Below are 16,988 nucleotides of genomic sequence, written 5' to 3' on the forward strand. Positions count from 1 at the left end.
GGGTTCGCAAATCATTTTCCGTCCTGATCTGAAATCATAGTTCTCAAATCATTATTCAGATCGTTACTTCAGAACGCGGAGCACGAATCATTTGATTTAGATCGGAACTTCAAAACTGGTTCAAAACATTTCGCAAATTGAATGATTCACGATATGCGGTCCCCGACCTGAAATTATAAATCGCAAATCATTATTCTAATTAGGACTTCGGAGCGTGGATTGTGAATCATTTGATTTAGATCAGAACTTCAGAGCAGGTTTGCAAATCATTTCACGAATTGAATGATTTGCAATATGTGCTCTGTGTCCTGATCTGAAATGATAGTTCGCGAATCATTATTCAGAACGGTACTTTGGAGTCTGGATTACAAATCATTTGATTTAGATCGGAACTTCGGAGGGCGTTCGTGAATCTTTTGATTCAGATCAGTACTTCATGCTCGGAGCGCAAATCATTGATTTAGATCAGAACTTCGGAGAGTGTTCGTGAATCATTTGATTTAATTCTGGAATTCAGAGCGGGTTTGTGAATTATTTTGCAAATTGAATGATTTGCTATATGCGTTCGGAGCGGGTCCGCCAAACATTTAATTAAGATTGGAACTTCAGAGGGGGTTTGCGAATCATTTTGAGAATTGAATGATTTGCGATATGTGCTCCGTGTCCTGATCTGATTTGTGAATCAATATTCAGATCGGGTCTTCAGAGTGCAGACTGCAAATCATTTGATTTAGATTAAAACTTCAGAGCGGGTTCATGAATCTTTTGATTCAGATCGGTACTTCAGAGTGCGGATCGCAAATCATTTGATTTAGATCAGAACTTCGGAGAGGGTTTGTGAATCATTTGATTTAAATCGGAGCTTCAGAGAGGGTTTGTGAATCATTTTGCGAATTGAATGATTTGCGATATGCGTTCGGAGCAGGTTCGTTGATCTTTTGATTCAGATCGCTACTTAAGAGCTTGGATCGCAAATCATTTGATTTAGATCAGAACTTCAGACCAGGTTCACAAATAATTTTGCAAATTGAATGATTTGCGATATGAACTTCGGAGAGGGTTCGCAAATCAATCAATAAATGATAGTTCACAAATCATTCAGATTGGGACTTCGGAGCGTGGATTGCAAATCATTTGATTTGGATTGGAACTTTGAAATGGGTTTGCATTCATTTCGCAAATTGAATGATTTGAATGATGAGATGTGCTCCGAGTCCCGAGTCTAGTGATTCATGAATCATTTTTTCTGGGCACAAATTGCAAATCATTTGATTTAGATCGGAACTTCGGAGCCGGTTTTTGAATCTTTTGATGGTACTTCGGAGCATGGAGCTCAAATAATTTAATTCAGTTCAGGACTTAAGTGCGAAATCCCTTAAGAAAATTAACTGTGCTTTTACCATTCTAAAAGTGTAGTAACATTTTGTATAGCCACAGTTTTACAAATACCATGGTTAAACTATGGATAGTGTAACAAAACCATGGTTAATTTGTGGTTACCATGTTTTAACTATAACCATGTTTTGTTTTTTGTTTTTTTAAAATAAGGGATGTGTTGCCAGGTTAACAAAAGAAAATGTCACCACCAGTGCCAAAATCAAAACCTAGGTCCTTGCTTTATTGAAAATAAATATGTAAATAAATAAAAATAATGCCCCTGAATGCCTATAAACTTACGATTTTCAAAACAATTCACTGGAATAAAAAGCGGGGCAACAAGCCCCATCTAATTTAGGCTATATTCAAAAAAATGTAAAGGTACAAATGTATTGTTGGAGGCAATAAAAATGATTGATGCACAGACAGAAAATGTAGTGTGTTTAAAGTTAGAAATAATTTATCCCAGTGGAAAAAAACAACCTAATAATTTAGTAAAATCAAGCAAGACTTTTAAAGGTTTTGCAAAAAGTATATGTTTTGCATATCATACTTTTGGATTCCACCGCAACAGATTAAAAATCACCGAATGCCACAGCACTGAAATCAGTCTCCGCCCACCTGCATAAAACACTTACAGCAGATGATCATGGATTAGTAAAAGAACGCGTGTGAGGAATCAACTTCAGACTCGTGGACTGTCATCAGAAAATGTAAGAAAAAATATTTCCACTTCTTTTTATTATCTTATTCCCGATGATGTGACAAAAGTTTGTTTATACAAATGAAAAAAGTCAATGCTCGGGTAATCTTAAGCAGTTGTTTTTTTAAAAGTGTCTGTTTAAATCTGAAAATCGCATTGGAATGAGAATTACATTTTTAGTATGACTTTAGCCTTCACTGTCTAGCTGATAGATAATACTGACAGAGATATATGGCTAGCCTAAATAAGGATTGGTAAAATAAAAACGTGATTAGATAACGTGCTGGGACAGGATGCGTGAGGACAGCGATCAGATCAGATCATCAGTCACGGTTTAAGCCGTCAGTCAAGAGAAAACCGTCAATACAGGTTAAGACAGAGAAGGAAGCATCTCCCACTGTAACTTGACATGAAATTAGTGATGGGGTCAGGGGTTTCAACACCCAAACCCCCCGCCACTCCAACAACCCAGTGTGCCAAATGTGCGACAGCGTAAGTGTGAATGCACTGTCATTGCGGTTGTTTCTCGTGTTGTGTGTTTTACCGGTAACTTATTTGTTTTCATTTCAAGCCCAATGTCTGTAAATGAAGAGCGCACTTTCATTGCCATCAAGCCTGATGGAGTGCAAAGGGGACTTGTTGGAGAAATCATCAAGCGTTTCGAACAGAAAGGCTTCAAGTTAGTTGCAATGAAGTTAATCCAGGTAAATTGAATTAACAGTTTTAGCCTTAATTTAATTGTTTTTTATGAGACTTGCCTTTAATTTGAATGGTAAAACAGTACGCTGAGAATGGCGTTTATAGTTGTTTACAGTTTGTATATGGCGTGAAAGTGACAAGACTTGTTTATTTCTACTTTTTAACGTTTAGAATATTCAAAAATATTCTCAATATGCTCAGCTCTTATTTTTGTCAACGTTCTGTTCAGCATCTTCCAGCCAAATGACGTTCTAATTATCACGTTAAAACTACAAAAAAATACATTTAGCAAGTCTATAATTTGCTATTATTGTAAAAAGCTATTCTTGGTGTGACAGAACTTAAGCTTTCTCTCAGACACACTTGTCTTCTAAGGGTTAAATCAATTACTGACTCTAATTGTAGCTCCTTGTGGTCTGCAAGGTTATTTATATCCCCTGTTACCATCTAGTTATTTACATATATATGTTTAAAAAAAAAAGCCCTCAGACACCAGTGAAAATAAAATCTAGAGCCAACTATTGTATATATATATATATATATATATATATATATATATATATATATTAAAAAAAACACTTTCTAATGAATGTTATAATTGTATTATAACTGCATTTTAAATTTATTTTAATGGTTAAGTTTCTATTACATTACTTAATATATTTTTGGCTTTCCCCTAGTCTCCAATTGTGGAAAGCTTTATTTAGAACTTGTCTGTGAAGGGTTAAACCAATTACTAGCTCTAATTGTAGTTCCTTGTGGTCTGCAATGTTGCACCTGCTATATACAGTGCCTTCCGAAAGTATTCATACCCCTTCATTTTTTTTCCATGTTTTGTGTTGCTGCCTTGTTAAACTGCTTAATGTTACTTTTTCTACACTCCATACACCATAATGGCAAACCAAAAACAGGTTTTTAACATCTTTGCAAATTTAATAAAAATAAAAAACTTAAATGATTTCATTGCATAAGTGTTCATACCTTTATCTGGGACATTTCAAATTTAGCTCAGGAGCATTCATATAGCTTGTAGATGTTACTACCCTTCAGGTGAAGTTAACTTGTGGCAAATTTAACTTAATAATTAAGGCACACACATCTTAAAATCAGAGCAAAAACCAAGCCCTGAGCTTGAAAAACTGCCTGTAGAGCTCAGAAACAGGAGTGATGACACCAAACACACAGCAAGAGTGGCTTATAGACAACTCTGTGAATGTCCTTGAATGGCCCAGCCAGAGCCTGGCTTGAACCCAATCAAATATTTCTAGAGAAACCTGAAAATGTGCGTCTGCCCCCATCTGACCTGACAGAGCTTGAGAGGTGAAGAGTTGAGGCGAAGAATCTGCAGATAATTGCCAAATGCTGATGTGCAAAGCTTATCACATCACACCCAAAAAGTCTTGAGGCTGTAAAGGTGCTTCAGCTAAGTACTGAGTTAAGGGTATGAATACTTATGCAATGTACTTATTTCAGTTTTTTATTTGTAATAAATTTACAAAGTTGTGGCATTTCTGTTTGTGCTTTGTCATTATGGTGTCTGGAGGGTAGATTGATGTGGGAAAAAAGTAATTTAAAGCAGTTTAACATAAGGCAGCAACATAATACAGTGCCTTTCGCAAGGCACTGTATATCCCCAAGTGACCATCTAGTTACAGTAGATATAGTCACAAAAAAGATTGAAGGACTTTTAATTTGTATGCTTTTTTGCTCATGTTTTGTATGCTTGTCTTCAATGCAGGCTGATGAGGATCTTCTGAGACAGCACTACAGTGACCTGAAGGATCGGCCTTTCTTCCCTGGGCTTGTCAGTTATATGTCCTCTGGCCCTGTTGTTGCCATGGTAAATCTATTTATATTATTTTCCCCAGAGTGCAACTCTAGGACACTTTGAATTTAATAATATTTTTCCCCCTTATTGCTAATACATTTTCCTCAAAAATTTCATAAAGGTGAATGTACTGATGTTATTTCGGTGATATATTTTTAGGTGTGGGAGGGTTTTAACGTTATAAAAACCGGCAGAGTAATGCTCGGCGAGACTAATCCCGTCGACTCCAAGCCTGGGACTATCCGAGGCGACTTTTGCATTCAAGTTGTCCGGTAAGATCTCACACTGTATTCTAAAACAATTTCGATGACTGTGTTTCAAACATGTATGTGTATGTAATGCACACCCACTCAGAAAACCAATCAATTATTTTAGACACTGAGCTAGAAAAAGACATACGTATGCAGTTTAAAATTTTAGGGTTGGTATGTTTTTGGAAAAATGTTGAGATAAATTACTTTTATTATATTTTTTTTTAATAAAGACATTAATAATGTTACAGAAGATTTTTATTTCAAATAAATGCAGGTTTTTAAACATTTTTTAACATCCAAACATGAAAATTCTGTCATTAATTACTCACCCTCATGTCGTTCCAAACCTGTAAGACCTTCGTTCTTCTTCGGAACACAAATGAGATATTTCTGATGAAATCTGAGAGCTTTCTGACCCTGCATAGACAGCAACACATCTACTATGTTCAAGGCCTATAAACGTAGCAAGGACATTGTTAAAATAGTCCATGAGACATCAGTAATTTTATGAAGCTACAAGAATCTGAATCTGTTCGTCTGGCACTTTCACATATTTATCTGCACTATTTTTGCTAATATTACATTGCTTCGCTTCAGGAACATCATTCACGGCAGTGATTCTGTCGAAAGTGCCAACACCGAAATCAACCTGTGGTTCAAACCAGAGGAGATCTGTGACTACACCAAATGTCAGGACCGCTGGCTCAATGGCTGAACACTTTCTTCTGATCACTTTTTCTGCACTTGTCACCTCTCTAGTGTTTCTGATTTCATTTTCAGTTTTCCCCCACTGTTTCTGGTGTTTGTCTTTACAATAAAACCAAAAATGATTTTAATACCACAAGTCCAAAAGACAGTTTCAATGACTTGCTACTATATAATAAAACAAATGTTAGAGCCATTTTGACATGAGCAGTCTGAGGATTGACCTCTTGACAATTTTATTAAACATAATACTTCAAGTAGTTCAAATGAACGATTTAGAGGCCTATTTATACTTACAGTATGATACTGGTGGCCCCACTCAGGCAAAGCAAAAACGACCATGTGTCTTTAGTTTTTGACAGCGCAATGCCACACAAAGCACTGCAGTAAGGAATGAACATGGGAAATAAAGTACACAGTGCTCATTTAAATGATACCGTAGCACCAGCAGTGCTGTTTTCATAAAGTCCATTAAAATACCATTATGCCACATAATACAAAACCTATAATTCCAGATTGTTACTTAGAAAAAGAAGCATGCGGAACAAGATTGCCTGGTCTTCTCGCAGTTATTACATATACAATTTGAACAAAGTAATTGACATCAACCAGTTAGAGAAAGGTCTCTTTTAGTCAAATACAATGTACGGTACATGCAGAAATAAAGATACATAGTGCATACACTACATAAAGATGGTAAAAGTGCACAAGAGTCACAGAAGTGCACAGAAACACTTCTTCTTCTGTATTTTCTACTAGATCATAGTTTAGTGATGTTTTGTGTGTTTTAACCACACGGGCCCTAGTTTATTAAAATACAAGTTCCCTTTTGGTCAGCCAAGCCTAAAAATGTAGTGCTTTGCAACAGTTTCTATATTTGCTTGTCAATTTCAGTCAGCGTTACAGAATTCACAAAGAGGGACTGTCCCTTTTTAACCTGAAAACCCAATAAATTAGCATTCTGGTACAAAAATATATAAAAGATGTAATCCATATAATGTTTCTCTTTCCCAAAACAAAATGGTTGTCAAAATATACTATCGACATGCTAAGAAAGTCATTTTCTTAACATGTTAAGCTCTAGTTGAATTCTTGCATACAATGTGCAGTGAAACTAAAAATATACTGTACAACACTGAATCTGTTGGCAGGACATGGACCTTTTCAACTAATCAAGTTACAGTACAGTCAGCTATACTTGGTCCATTAAGTTTGGGTCATTAAAGAAGAAGCTCACTTCTAGAGCAAAAATGTACAGATAATTTATTCACCCCCTTGTCATCCAGGATGTTCATGTCGTTCTTTCTACAGTCGTGAAGATATTATGTTTTTTGAGGAAAACATTTTAGGATTTCTCTCCATATAGAGGACTTCAATGGTGCTCACGGGTTTGAACATCCAAAATGCAGTTTAAACGCAGCTTCAAAGGCCTTAAACGATCCCAGCCAAGGAAGAAGGGTCTTATCTAGCAAAAAAAATTGGTTATTTTCTAAAAAAAAAAATTGATAATTTATATACTTTTTAACCTTGAATGTTCATCTTGTCTAGCTCTGCGTGAACTTTGTGTATTCCAGCTCAAGACAGTTTATGTTGAAAAACTCTCATCTCATTTTCTCCTCCAACTTCAAAATTGTCCTACATAGCTGCAGAAGTACCGACTCAGTGAATGTGCAAAGAAGTTAAAACACCCATTACAAAAAAGGTAAAACAGCAATGTAGGGCGATTTTGAAGTTAGAGAAGAAAATGAGATGGGAAAATGAGATCGAAGACAAGCATTTGAGGTTAAAAGTATAAAACTTGTAATTTTAAAAAAAAAAATAACCAATCATTTTGCTAGATAAGACCCTTATTCCTTGGCTGGGATCATTTAGAACCCTTTGAACCTGCATTTAAACTGCACTTTGGAAGTTCAAACTCAGGGGCACCACTGAAGTCCACTATATAGAGAGAAATCCTGAAATGTTTCCCTCAAAAAACGACTGAAGAAAGAAGACATGAACATCTTGGATGACAAGGGGGTAAATTATCTGTAAATTTTTGTTCTGGAAGTGAACTTCTTTAACAAGCAGTTTTTCTTGGTTATGTTTTTGATCAGCTGTATTATTGCTTACTTTTGAACAGAAAATAAGGATTGTATAGTCTCAAGAACACAAAATTGAAGAGTGATGAATGTCAGAGCACTTGAAACCAGGTTCACATTGTATCTCACTTAGATTTTACACGTATATCCATTTGCTAGAGGCCAACTGTAAGTCTTTAAGCACAACAGGAAATTAAAGTGTCTCTGTTGAAAGAGCTTTAGTACAGTAGATTTGAACAGTAAGTGCTTACATTCTGCAATCTTCACTGCAGATATGTCTGAAGATGCAGAAAGCGACAGTTTGGTGAGGGATATGTTGAAGCTCTCAAGTGGATCTTTTGGAAATTTGAGGCACAACAGATGTTCTGCAGTCCATTAAATCTGGTATTTTAAATTAGCTCATTTAATTCAACCATAAAACTAATACTTGTGAGCAGGACCATCGAAGTGCGTAAACAAAGTGTGAGACGTTAGACATTGCATGTCTGAAACATCCAGAAGCTCCCGTGTGAAGGCCCTACACAAAGGTTATACCTGTAGGAATTACAGTAGGTCAATCCAACATGGCTTCCAGCTGGTCAGCAAGATCATCAAACATGTTCCCTATATCATCAAGAATGTTCCCAGCTGACTTCACTGTGTTAATGCCCCTGAGAGAAAGAAGAGAAAAAACAAGCTTTAATATGGGAGTATTATGAGTGGATGTCTTGTTCGGTTCGATTAAAATGAACTCTGGTGCGATTGCTCTGTTAGTGCGTTCCATTTGAGCAAGTGAGAACACCGCCATCTGAACCCTGGTGCGCACCAAACAATCGGACAGAGACCGCTGAAACGATGGGTCTTGGTCCGCTTTCAAACGAATTCTGGTGTGGTTTGACTGAAATATGAATGCGACATGAATCAAATACTTATAAACAAACTCAAAAAAACAGAAAGTATTGACAAGATGCAACACTACACGACATAATTTTACGAAGGGAACAAACGGTGTATCTAAAACAAAATGAGCAGAGGGTAAACGTGGAGCAACGAGGAGGTAAAGTGCCTTTTATGAGCTCTTTGTGAGTTCGCAGGTGGTGAAAATAAAATCATATGCACGCAACAATGAGTGCGCTTAGTCCAATAGACGGCATTAGGTGTAGCTGACTTAAAGGAGAAGTCCACTTCCAGAACAACAATTTACAAGTAATTTACTCACTCCCTTGTAATCCAAGATGTTCATGTCTTTCTGTCTTCAGAAATTATGTTTTTTGAGGAAAGCATTTCAGGATTTATCATTGGTGCCCCAATTTTGAATTAAAATACAGTTCAAATGCAGCTTCAAAGGGCTCTAAACAATCCCAGCCAAGGAAGAAGGGTCTTATCTAGTGAAACGATCAGTCATTTTTTTTCAAAAAATAAAAATCTGTATACTTTTTAAGCACAAAAGCTCGTGTGGCACAGGCTCTGGGATGCGCATCCATGATGCTACGAATTAGTAATGGGTAGTTCTTTCATTTTGAAAGAATCTTTAATGTGACTCGGGAAGAACGAGTCGTCTCAGGAGTGATTCGTTAAGTCGCGCATGCGTAACATCCTATTAGGTTCTGTATTGGAATTAGTTCACCTGTTTCAAGTCGTTCGTTCATCTTATGGGGCTGTCATGTGATGAACGAACGACTCAAACCCGAAAACTCAGATAAGAGGTGAGCTGAGCTAATCATAGACTAAAGACCCAGGTAAACAATAAATTAATCTTTTCTGTTTCTTATAGCATTATAGTTTTGTCTTGTTTGTAGTGTGATCAATGCGTGTAAGCAGTAGATGTGTTAGGGAAGTAACACATAACATTTTTATTATATTTTGCTAAAATGAACGAAATGACTTGAAAAAAGGTTTGTTCATTTTGCTGAACGAGACTCAAAGGTCCGAGTCGGTAAAATGATCCGAACTTCCCATCAGTACTACGAATCACGTATTAGTTCATCGTCTATGTACTGATCTCCCTCCCTCCATCTTATTTTCTCCTACAACTTAAGAGGAGGACATCATTGTACCTTTTTGTTTGTAAACAGCGTTTACAAACTTACTTGCACTTTTTTAGTCTTTGCACGTTCGCTTTGTAAACACTGGGTCTGTAGTTCCGCGTGACCTTTCGACGTGATTCAATAGTACGTAGCGTCGTGGACGTGCATCCCAGAGCCTGTGCTACATGAGCTTTTGTGCTTAAAAAGTCTAAAAAAATTTATTTTCCGAAAAAATGACAGATCGTTTCGCTAGATAAGACACTTCTTCCTCGGCTGGGATCGTTTAGAGCCCTTTGAAGCTGCATTTAAACTACATTTTGGAAGTTCAAAATCGGGGCACCAATGAAGTCCATTATATGGAGAAAAATCCTGAAATGCTTTCCTCAAAAACCATAATTTCTTCACGACTGAAGACAGAAAGACATGAACATCTTGGATGACAAGGGGGTTAGTAAAGCATTTATTCATAATTAATCAGTTGCTACAGTGGCAAGCGGCAAGTTCAAACTTGATACTTTAAGGATACAGTGCAGTCATACCACTTTTATTACACAGCATTTCACCACATAAGTAATTATGTACAGTACTAGTTTGTTAGTTATATTTGTATACTTATCTGTAATCCATTACAGTGTACAAAACAAAATGGCAGCAACTGCGTTTTTATGACACAATTTCGAAACAGTTTCGAAACATAGTCACCGTCAGGATTAGATTTATAGCATCCATATATTTAGAACTCTATGACAGGGGGGTTTATCTTGGATTAGCATATGCTACGCTATGAGCTAAATCTGTTCAAAATGCAAAATGTGGTTTGACGCAGACAGATTGACCAGCTAGACTGCTGAGAGTGGATTTGTTGTGACAAAATAGGAGGGGAGTCAAATGAAAGTCCAAATTGTAGAGACACCATCTGTCTCCGTCCGTGAAATAAGGACATCAACAATCTGTCTTCATCGCAGCCAAAACGATCAAAGAGTCAAAGCTAAAACAGACACTAGTTTTAGGGAGATCACTTATTGCTAGATTTCCCAGCGGGCTTGTTGTGACAAGCGGTCATTCAGTCATTATAGGACCATCTGCAAGCCTGCCTCGTCGAAATACTGAATACAAAATTTCCTCCACCATGTGAAAAAGTGAATTCAAGCTGTTTAATACTTTTCTGACTTACTATATGAGACAAATGACAGTTAGATGAATACAAACATACAGTAAGTGATTGGTGTTACCTGTCCGCTGGATCTTCCTGAGCCAACTTCTTCTCTACAACTTTAAGTGCTGCCTCGAGAGACGTGCTGGTTTGCTCCAGTCGTTTGTGGACCAGCACGTTTTGGCCTTCCGTCACAGCCTGTGGATTTCCTGGTAGTACAGACTGAGCTTGAGGTGCTTTGTTTGGTGGACAGTGAGCCAGAGGAGTACATGGAGGTGAGACGGCAAAGGTCACGCTCTGTGCGACACTGACTGTCACTCCTGAAGAAAATTGATGACAGCCAAAAGGTGGAGATAGAAGAATAATTTAGTAAGAGAATGTGTTAATAAATAGAACCATGGGTAAATGTTTGTGAGGATCCCAGGGCTAGTTTTTTTATTCAATAGAATCAATCAGTTTCAATCATCTTATTATTAACTGAAACTAAAACTATTATTCATCATTTTTGGCCAATGAAATAAACATGAAATAAAATATAAGTATTAAATAAAAAGATTAGGAAAACTGAAATGTGTTTAAAGGAGAAGTTCACTTCCATAAAATTTTCTTACAGATAGTGTACTCACCCCCTTGTCATCCAAGATGTTCATGTCTTTCTTTCTTCATTCGTAAAGAAATAGTTTTTTTGAGGGAAACATTTTGGGATTTAATGATCCCAGCCAAAGAAGGGTCTTATCTAGTGAAACGATCTGTCATATTCTAAAAAAATGTACGATTTATATACTTTTTAACGTCAAATGCTTGTCTTTTCTAGCTCTACGTGAACTCTGTGTATTCTGGTTCAATACAGTTAGAGTAGATGAAGTTCTATCTCATTTTCTCCTCCAACTTCAAAATCGTCCTACATCACTGTTTTGACTTTTTTGTAAACACTGGGGCAATACTTCAGCGATGTAGGATGATATTGAAGTTGGAATACGGAGAGTTCATGCAGAGCCAGATAAGAGGAGCATTTGAGGTTAAAAAGTATATAAATTGTCAATTTGTTTAGAAAATGACAGATTGTTTTGCTAGATAAGACCTTTTTTCCTCGGCTGGGATCGTTTAGAGCCCTTTGAAGCTGCATTTAAACTACATTTTGGAAGTTCAAACTCACGGGCACTACAGAAGTCTACTATATGGAGAGAAATCCTGAAATGTTTTCCCCAAAGATCATAATTTCTTTATGACTGAAGAAAGAAAGCCATGAACATCTTGAATGACAAGGGATGAGTAAATTATCTGTAAATTTTTGTTCTGGAAGTGAACTTCTCCTTTAAGTTGAAGTACTAAAATGACTAAAACTGAAAGTGAGCTAATAATAAAGCTTAACAGAAATATTTAAAAAACAAAAGCACTTAAAGGGTTAGTTCACCCAAAAATCACCCCATGATGTACTTGCCCTCAAGCCAACTTAGATGTATATAACTTTCCTCTTTCAGACAAAAGTGGAGTTATATTAAAAAATATCCTGGCTCTTTCAAGCTTTATAATGGCAGTGAATGGGTGTTAATATTTTGAAGTACAATAAAGTGCATCCATCCATCATAAAAGTACTACACATGACTCCTGGGGGTTAATAAAGGCATCCTGAAGCAAATCAATGTGTTTGTGTAAGAAAAATATTTAAAACTTCATAAAGATCTCTAGATTTCACCATGAGACGTATGACGTTGCTGTACCGCCAGCTTCAGTGAGAACACACTTGCGAGAAACAAATTTTGTTTACAGCAAACAAAACTTTCAGTACATTCCGCTTCAAACAGATACAGTGTTTCCCCTATCATTATATTAGGGGGGCACCCTGCCCCCCCCCCTTTTAAAGGTCAAGTTAATTTAATTTAATTTTATTTTATTTTCTATATAACGCCATATCACAACAGAAGTTGTCACCTTTCCTATAGAACAGGTCCATACCTTGTTCTTTTAATTTAAAAAAACAACAAAAAAACTATGTAGCATATAATATTAAGAGACTTGCATTGTAGACAGCATATTTCCTGTTTTTGCTCAATTTCGCTCAAAAAATTGCTCAAAAATGGCTGGAAAAGATTAATTTCTATCACTGATATCACTGCAAATTCAGGAGTCAGCTATCCACAGTAGTCCTTAAGATACCAGCACAATAACATTTATCAACATTTATTATTAACAATTATCGTTATAGATAAAATCCCAGAAAATACTGAGATATGATCGATTACCATGTGTGGAGTACTTTTTATGATGGATGGAAGCACTTTTCGCTTCGAAATCTCAACAACCATTCACTGCCATTATAAAGCTTGGAAGAAACAGGAGATTTTTTTAATATAACTCCGATTGTATTCGTCTGAAAGAAGAAAGTCATATAAACCTAGAGTTGCTTGGAGGTGAGCAATAATGGGTATTTTTTATTTTTGGTTGAACTATCCCTTTAAACTAAAATTAAAATCTATACTGAATCAAACTACTGAAAAATACAGTAATATTATATAAAAACACAAAAACCCTAATGGCTATTATTTTTTACATGGTGTTTTGACTCATAAATGCATCATATTACAAAAGTAAAATTTGCTCACACATTGATTTTAACATAAATACAAATAAAGCATCAAGCAGATTCATCCTAAAACACTTTCAAATCTCTGTGTATAAATGTGTTTTATATGATTACAACAGGGGAAGTTATAATATTTACAGCTGTAAATAAAGACAGATTAAGCTGAACATGAACCTCTAATGTGCGATTGGGCCACCTGTGCATTATTTAAATCATATCATGCATATAAAGACCAATTTCAGATCCATGGGTGCTGATGTGATTTATTGGTAATTGGAGGAAATAAATTCTGATGTTTCAAGCCGAGAATGACAAATATGAAGATATCATCCCTAACATGCACTCAAAACATCTTGTTTTCAGGCATTAACACAATTACGCTGTAAATAAACCTATAAGACTTACACATTTATATCTAGACTACTGTTCAAAAGTTTGGGGATGGTAAGAAATTTTAAACGTTTTTTAAAGCTGACCAAGTCTGCACTTATTGATCAATAAATAAATAAATAAACAAATAAAATAAATAAATTATTAAAAATGTTAAATATAGTTTTTAATTATTTTAAATAAATGTTTTATTTTAATGTATTTTAAAATGATTTATTAATGTGCTGGCAAAGATGATTTTCAGCAACCATTACTCTTCAGTGTCACATGATCCTTCAGATTTGGTGATCAAGAAACATTTATTATTATTATTATTATTATTATTATTAAATGTTAAAAACAGTTGTGCTGCTTAATGTTTTTGTGTGAACTGTGATACATTTTTAAGGGTTCTTTAACTGATAAAAAGTTCAAAAGAACAGCATTTATTTAAAATGAAATATTTTGTAACATTACTGTCACTTTTAATCAATTTAATGCATCCTTGCTGAAAGTACTTAATTTAAATAAATAAATAAATAAATAAATATAATATCATACTGACCCCAACCTTTTGAACGTAGTGTATGTTTGTACGTAGTTAAATAAATATAATAAATTAAATAAATTTAAGTAAATAATTTTTAAACAAAAATCCTTTTGTAATACAATCTTCAAACTCACATTTTAAATAAAAAATTATACAAAGTGCATTATTTTCTCACTTTAAATAATAGCCTGAACACATTGCAGTACCTGAGTTTGCTGCGGAAGAATGGCGTGTGGGCTTAGAAGGGGTGGGAGGTTTATGTGGAGATCCTGGATTCAGAGAGAGGCCAGATTTATAAGGATTTTTTGTCAATCCACCATTCTGCATGCACTGCGAGACCATCCCGGTCTCAGCGGCCCTCTCATTTCCTATTTGCGTGCTGGCGCCCTGACCTTTCGTCTGCAGTTCTTTTGGCTTATGCCTCCTTTTGACTGTGTCCGATTCCTTTAAGTTAAACTCAGGCACCTCTAGGGATGATTTGATAGATTGAGCCGACTTCAGAATTTCAACGCCGGCCTCAGACTCTATCTTAGCGGCCGCTATTTTGGTCCTTTGTTTGATGGTAACCTTGCCCTCTTCGGCAAAAGGTATGCTCTCCTGTGAGGACGTTGAACCTTGTTGGTTTCTCAGAGGGCTGATGTTTTCACCAGTCGTATGCTTTGTTTGATACGTTGACGATTCACTAGCGGTCCTCCTACGGTTTTCCATGTTTTTCGGTGATATGACTGGAGACATGGCTTTAAAAACAGGGCTGTTACATGTCTTGTCTGGGCTTCTTGTATTGTTCTCCAGCCTGGCTGCAATGCTTCTGACGCTTCCTGCGCTCTCCGTTTCGACCCCACTTGTGGTTACCCCACTTGGTGCAGAGCTCAGTCGCTTTGGAGGGGGAGGAGGAGGACCTTTCCTCTTGGCACGTATGGCGAAGGAATGACTACGTCCCACTTGGCGCTCACTGGAAGTGTAAGACGGTTGGCTGCGGCCGGGTTTGCGGGTGAGCGTGGCATAAGAAGCCACACTGACGGTTGTCGTCGTAGGGGCTGAGATGTCATCTTCATTCTCTCCATCTGACATAGCGTAGCGTGAAAGACTCTGAGTGCGCTTTTTGGACCGGGAGGTGTCCCCGTTTGGCTGCGGGGCTCTGACTGGACTTGGGCTTCCCATGTTTTGATGCTGCAGGTAGTTGAAGCCCCTCTGAGTAGGTGATCCATGATGGGGCTGAGAGGAAGAAACCACTGGTCTAGTTTTGGTAAGCACGGGTGGATATGCGAAACGTGCTATTTTACTAGTAGTTATGGGTGGCGTCCTTGCTGGACTCCCAGATGAAGGGTGATGATGTTGTAGCGGCAACACTGGCGCCATTTTGACAGGTGATATTTGGCTTCTATCCTGAGATTCCATAATGGCGTATTGTTCCTTGTTGGGACTGTTGTCCATACTGCCCAGGCTCTCTTGTGAGCGGCTGTTGGGGGATACCGACGCCATTGGACGTTCTTGCGACCGTCCTGACCCTCCTGACCGTGTTCCGATGCTTTCTTGACTAAGACGCATGGTTGTTCCACTCATGCTGCCGAGGCCATCTTGGCCTCCTCCGTATCCGCTGCGTGCCATGGCGTTTTGTAGCTCAATGCTCAACTCGCTGTCTTGGAACGTAAGCATCTTTGGTGATAAAGGTGATGAGGGGCATTCAGAATTGTCATGATGCTCTATAGCCACCAATTCGAGGGCGGGAGGAGCTCTCCTGTGCTGGAGCAACGCCTGCCCCTCGGCTTGGCTCTTACGAGCCTTCTGGACGTCACTGAGCTTCTTAACAGCAAGCATCAGCTTCTTCTGATGCCCTGTAAAAAAACAACATCAATCCACAGATGTACACTGCCGTTCAAGAGTAAGATTTTTCTCAGTAAAATTCTTAATGTTTTTAAAGAAGTCTCTTATGCTCATCAAAGTTCCATTTATTTGATAAAAAAGTAACATCAAGAAATATTACTGCAATTTAAAATAACAGTTGTTTATTTTAATATACGTAATCTAAAATATTATTTATTCTTGCGAAGCAAAGCTGAATTTTCAGCATTGTTACCCCAGTCTTCAGTGTCACATGATCCTTCAGAAATCATTTTAATATACTGATTTATAATCAATGTTGAAAACAGTTGTGCTGCTTAATATGCTGTGGAACCTGTGATACTTTTTTCAGGATTCTTTGATGAATAAAAAGTGAAAAAAAAAAAAAAAAAAAACAGCAAATAAAAATATTTTCTCACAATACACAGGGTGAGTAATTAATAACAGAATTTTCATTTTTGGGAGAACTATCCCTTAAACATTTTTGGTCAATTTTCCAGAAAGAGAAACACTGTATTTATTTATTTATTTTTTTTTAACATTTATTTTCTCATGTTTTGGGAGTACATTAGCTTGTAGGTGGCCTCTAAACCATGGCATTGCCGAAGGAAATCTTTTTTTCTTTCTTTTCAAAGATTTTTTAGAATTAATTTTGAAATAATTTCTTTTAGACTCAGTTTTTAAAATTAAGTTTAAAAGAACAGCTTTTATTTGAAATATACATCATTTGTAACATTATAAAGGTCTTTCCTGTCACTTTTGATCAATGTAATGCATCCTTCCTGAAATAAAGTAGTAATGTTTTTGTTTATTTTTTAATTCTCAGTAATAATATAA

General features: G+C 36.6%; 2 protein-coding genes across 10 annotated transcripts in view; one reads left to right on the forward strand and one right to left on the reverse strand.

Moving 5' to 3' along the window:
* Positions 1–1,990: 1,990 nt before the first annotated feature.
* On the forward strand, positions 1,991–5,697 carry nme2a (NME/NM23 nucleoside diphosphate kinase 2a). Of its 2 annotated transcripts, none has more exons than XM_051125051.1 (5): positions 1,991–2,090; positions 2,652–2,784; positions 4,518–4,619; positions 4,767–4,879; positions 5,459–5,697. In XM_051125051.1, exons 2-5 carry the CDS (start codon positions 2,656–2,658, stop codon positions 5,574–5,576), a joined length of 462 nt encoding a protein of 153 aa, XP_050981008.1. In that variant the 5' UTR covers positions 1,991–2,090; positions 2,652–2,655; the 3' UTR covers positions 5,577–5,697. The 2 variants fall into 2 exon arrangements, with proteins under 2 accessions (XP_050981008.1, XP_050981007.1); XM_051125050.1 differs by lacking the exon at positions 1,991–2,090 and adding an exon at positions 2,158–2,572.
* caskin2 (CASK interacting protein 2) overlaps positions 5,532–16,988 on the reverse strand; it is a 70,610-nt gene continuing 59,153 nt past the window's right edge. For all 8 annotated transcript variants that reach the window (XM_051125001.1, XM_051125007.1, XM_051125000.1 and 5 more), the window contains 3 exons: positions 14,516–16,144; positions 10,886–11,126; positions 5,532–8,297 (listed from right to left, as the gene is read on the reverse strand). In XM_051125001.1, coding sequence (XP_050980958.1) covers positions 8,201–8,297; positions 10,886–11,126; positions 14,516–16,144 — 1,967 coding nt within the window. In that variant the 3' untranslated portion in view covers positions 5,532–8,200. The remainder of the gene's footprint in view (positions 8,298–10,885; positions 11,127–14,515; positions 16,145–16,988) is intronic.

The sequence above is a fragment of the Labeo rohita genome, chromosome 12 (genome assembly GCF_022985175.1).
Source record: "Labeo rohita strain BAU-BD-2019 chromosome 12, IGBB_LRoh.1.0, whole genome shotgun sequence".
In the NCBI taxonomy this organism is placed as follows: Eukaryota; Metazoa; Chordata; class Actinopteri; order Cypriniformes; family Cyprinidae; genus Labeo; species Labeo rohita.

Coding starts and splice junctions, on each gene's coding strand:
- nme2a (XM_051125050.1), top strand. CDS start 2,490: ATGAAATTAGTGATGGGGTCAGGGGTTTCAACACCCAAACCCCCCGCC. Junction 2,573..2,651: donor TGTGCCAAATGTGCGACAGC/GTAAGTGTGAAT, acceptor TTTCATTTCAAG/CCCAATGTCTGTAAATGAAG. Junction 4,880..5,458: donor TTTTGCATTCAAGTTGTCCG/GTAAGATCTCAC, acceptor GCTTCGCTTCAG/GAACATCATTCACGGCAGTG.